Raw genomic sequence first — 583 nt, 5'->3', positions numbered from 1 at the left:
CCCTGCCTGGTGGTGGGGGTGCGGGCAGCCGGAAGCTGTGTGGGCTCTGCGGTTTGGGCGCTGAAGCTGGGCAGGGGACCCCGGGACGCACCGAAGTCAGGGCCTCTCCGCTGCAGCTCCTCCAGATACACCACCTTCTTGCGGACGACACAGCCGGCACTGTAGCCTGCGGCCGGCATACGTGTCAGCAACTGCCAGGGAGGCCCTGGCCCAGACCCCCCGCTCGTGCCCACCCCACCCCAGGCACCGACCCGGGCGGGGTGGCTCGGGGGGCTGCAGGTGGATGATGTCGCCCTTGTGGAAGGCCAGCAGCGACGGGTCCTCAGGCAGGAAGTTCCTCACAGCAACCACGTAGTCCGAGTCCTGGGTGGCCAGGGGCGGGGTGAGGCCACAGGCCCTTTCCCGCCTCCCAGAGGCCAGGCCACTCCCCTGCCCCCCACGACCACAGGTGTTCCTCCCCAATTCATCAGAGAACGTTTTCTAAGTGAAAGAGGGAGGGGCATCCCGGGCAGAAGGTCGGAGGGCAGAGGCTGGGCCTGAAGCATGCAGATGGTGCTGGAGCACAGGTACACGCCGCACCGCT

The 583-nt window shown here is 67.9% G+C and overlaps 1 protein-coding gene across 1 annotated transcript in view; it reads right to left on the bottom strand.

Moving 5' to 3' along the window:
- The window catches only part of MYO15A (myosin XVA), a 61426-nt gene that overhangs the window by 23231 nt on the left and 37612 nt on the right, over positions 1–583 (bottom strand). Inside the window, exons 50-51 of the mRNA XM_014542804.1 lie at positions 252–363; positions 92–166 (exon numbers count right to left, since the gene is read on the bottom strand). Of these exons, the coding sequence (XP_014398290.1) occupies positions 92–166; positions 252–363 (187 nt within the window). The remainder of the gene's footprint in view (positions 1–91; positions 167–251; positions 364–583) is intronic.

Source organism: Myotis brandtii, unplaced genomic scaffold (assembly GCF_000412655.1).
Source record: "Myotis brandtii unplaced genomic scaffold, ASM41265v1 scaffold314, whole genome shotgun sequence".
In the NCBI taxonomy this organism is placed as follows: Eukaryota; Metazoa; Chordata; class Mammalia; order Chiroptera; family Vespertilionidae; genus Myotis; species Myotis brandtii.
Note: the sequence above shows the minus strand (reverse complement) of the source record. Positions and strands in the feature narration are given on the sequence as shown.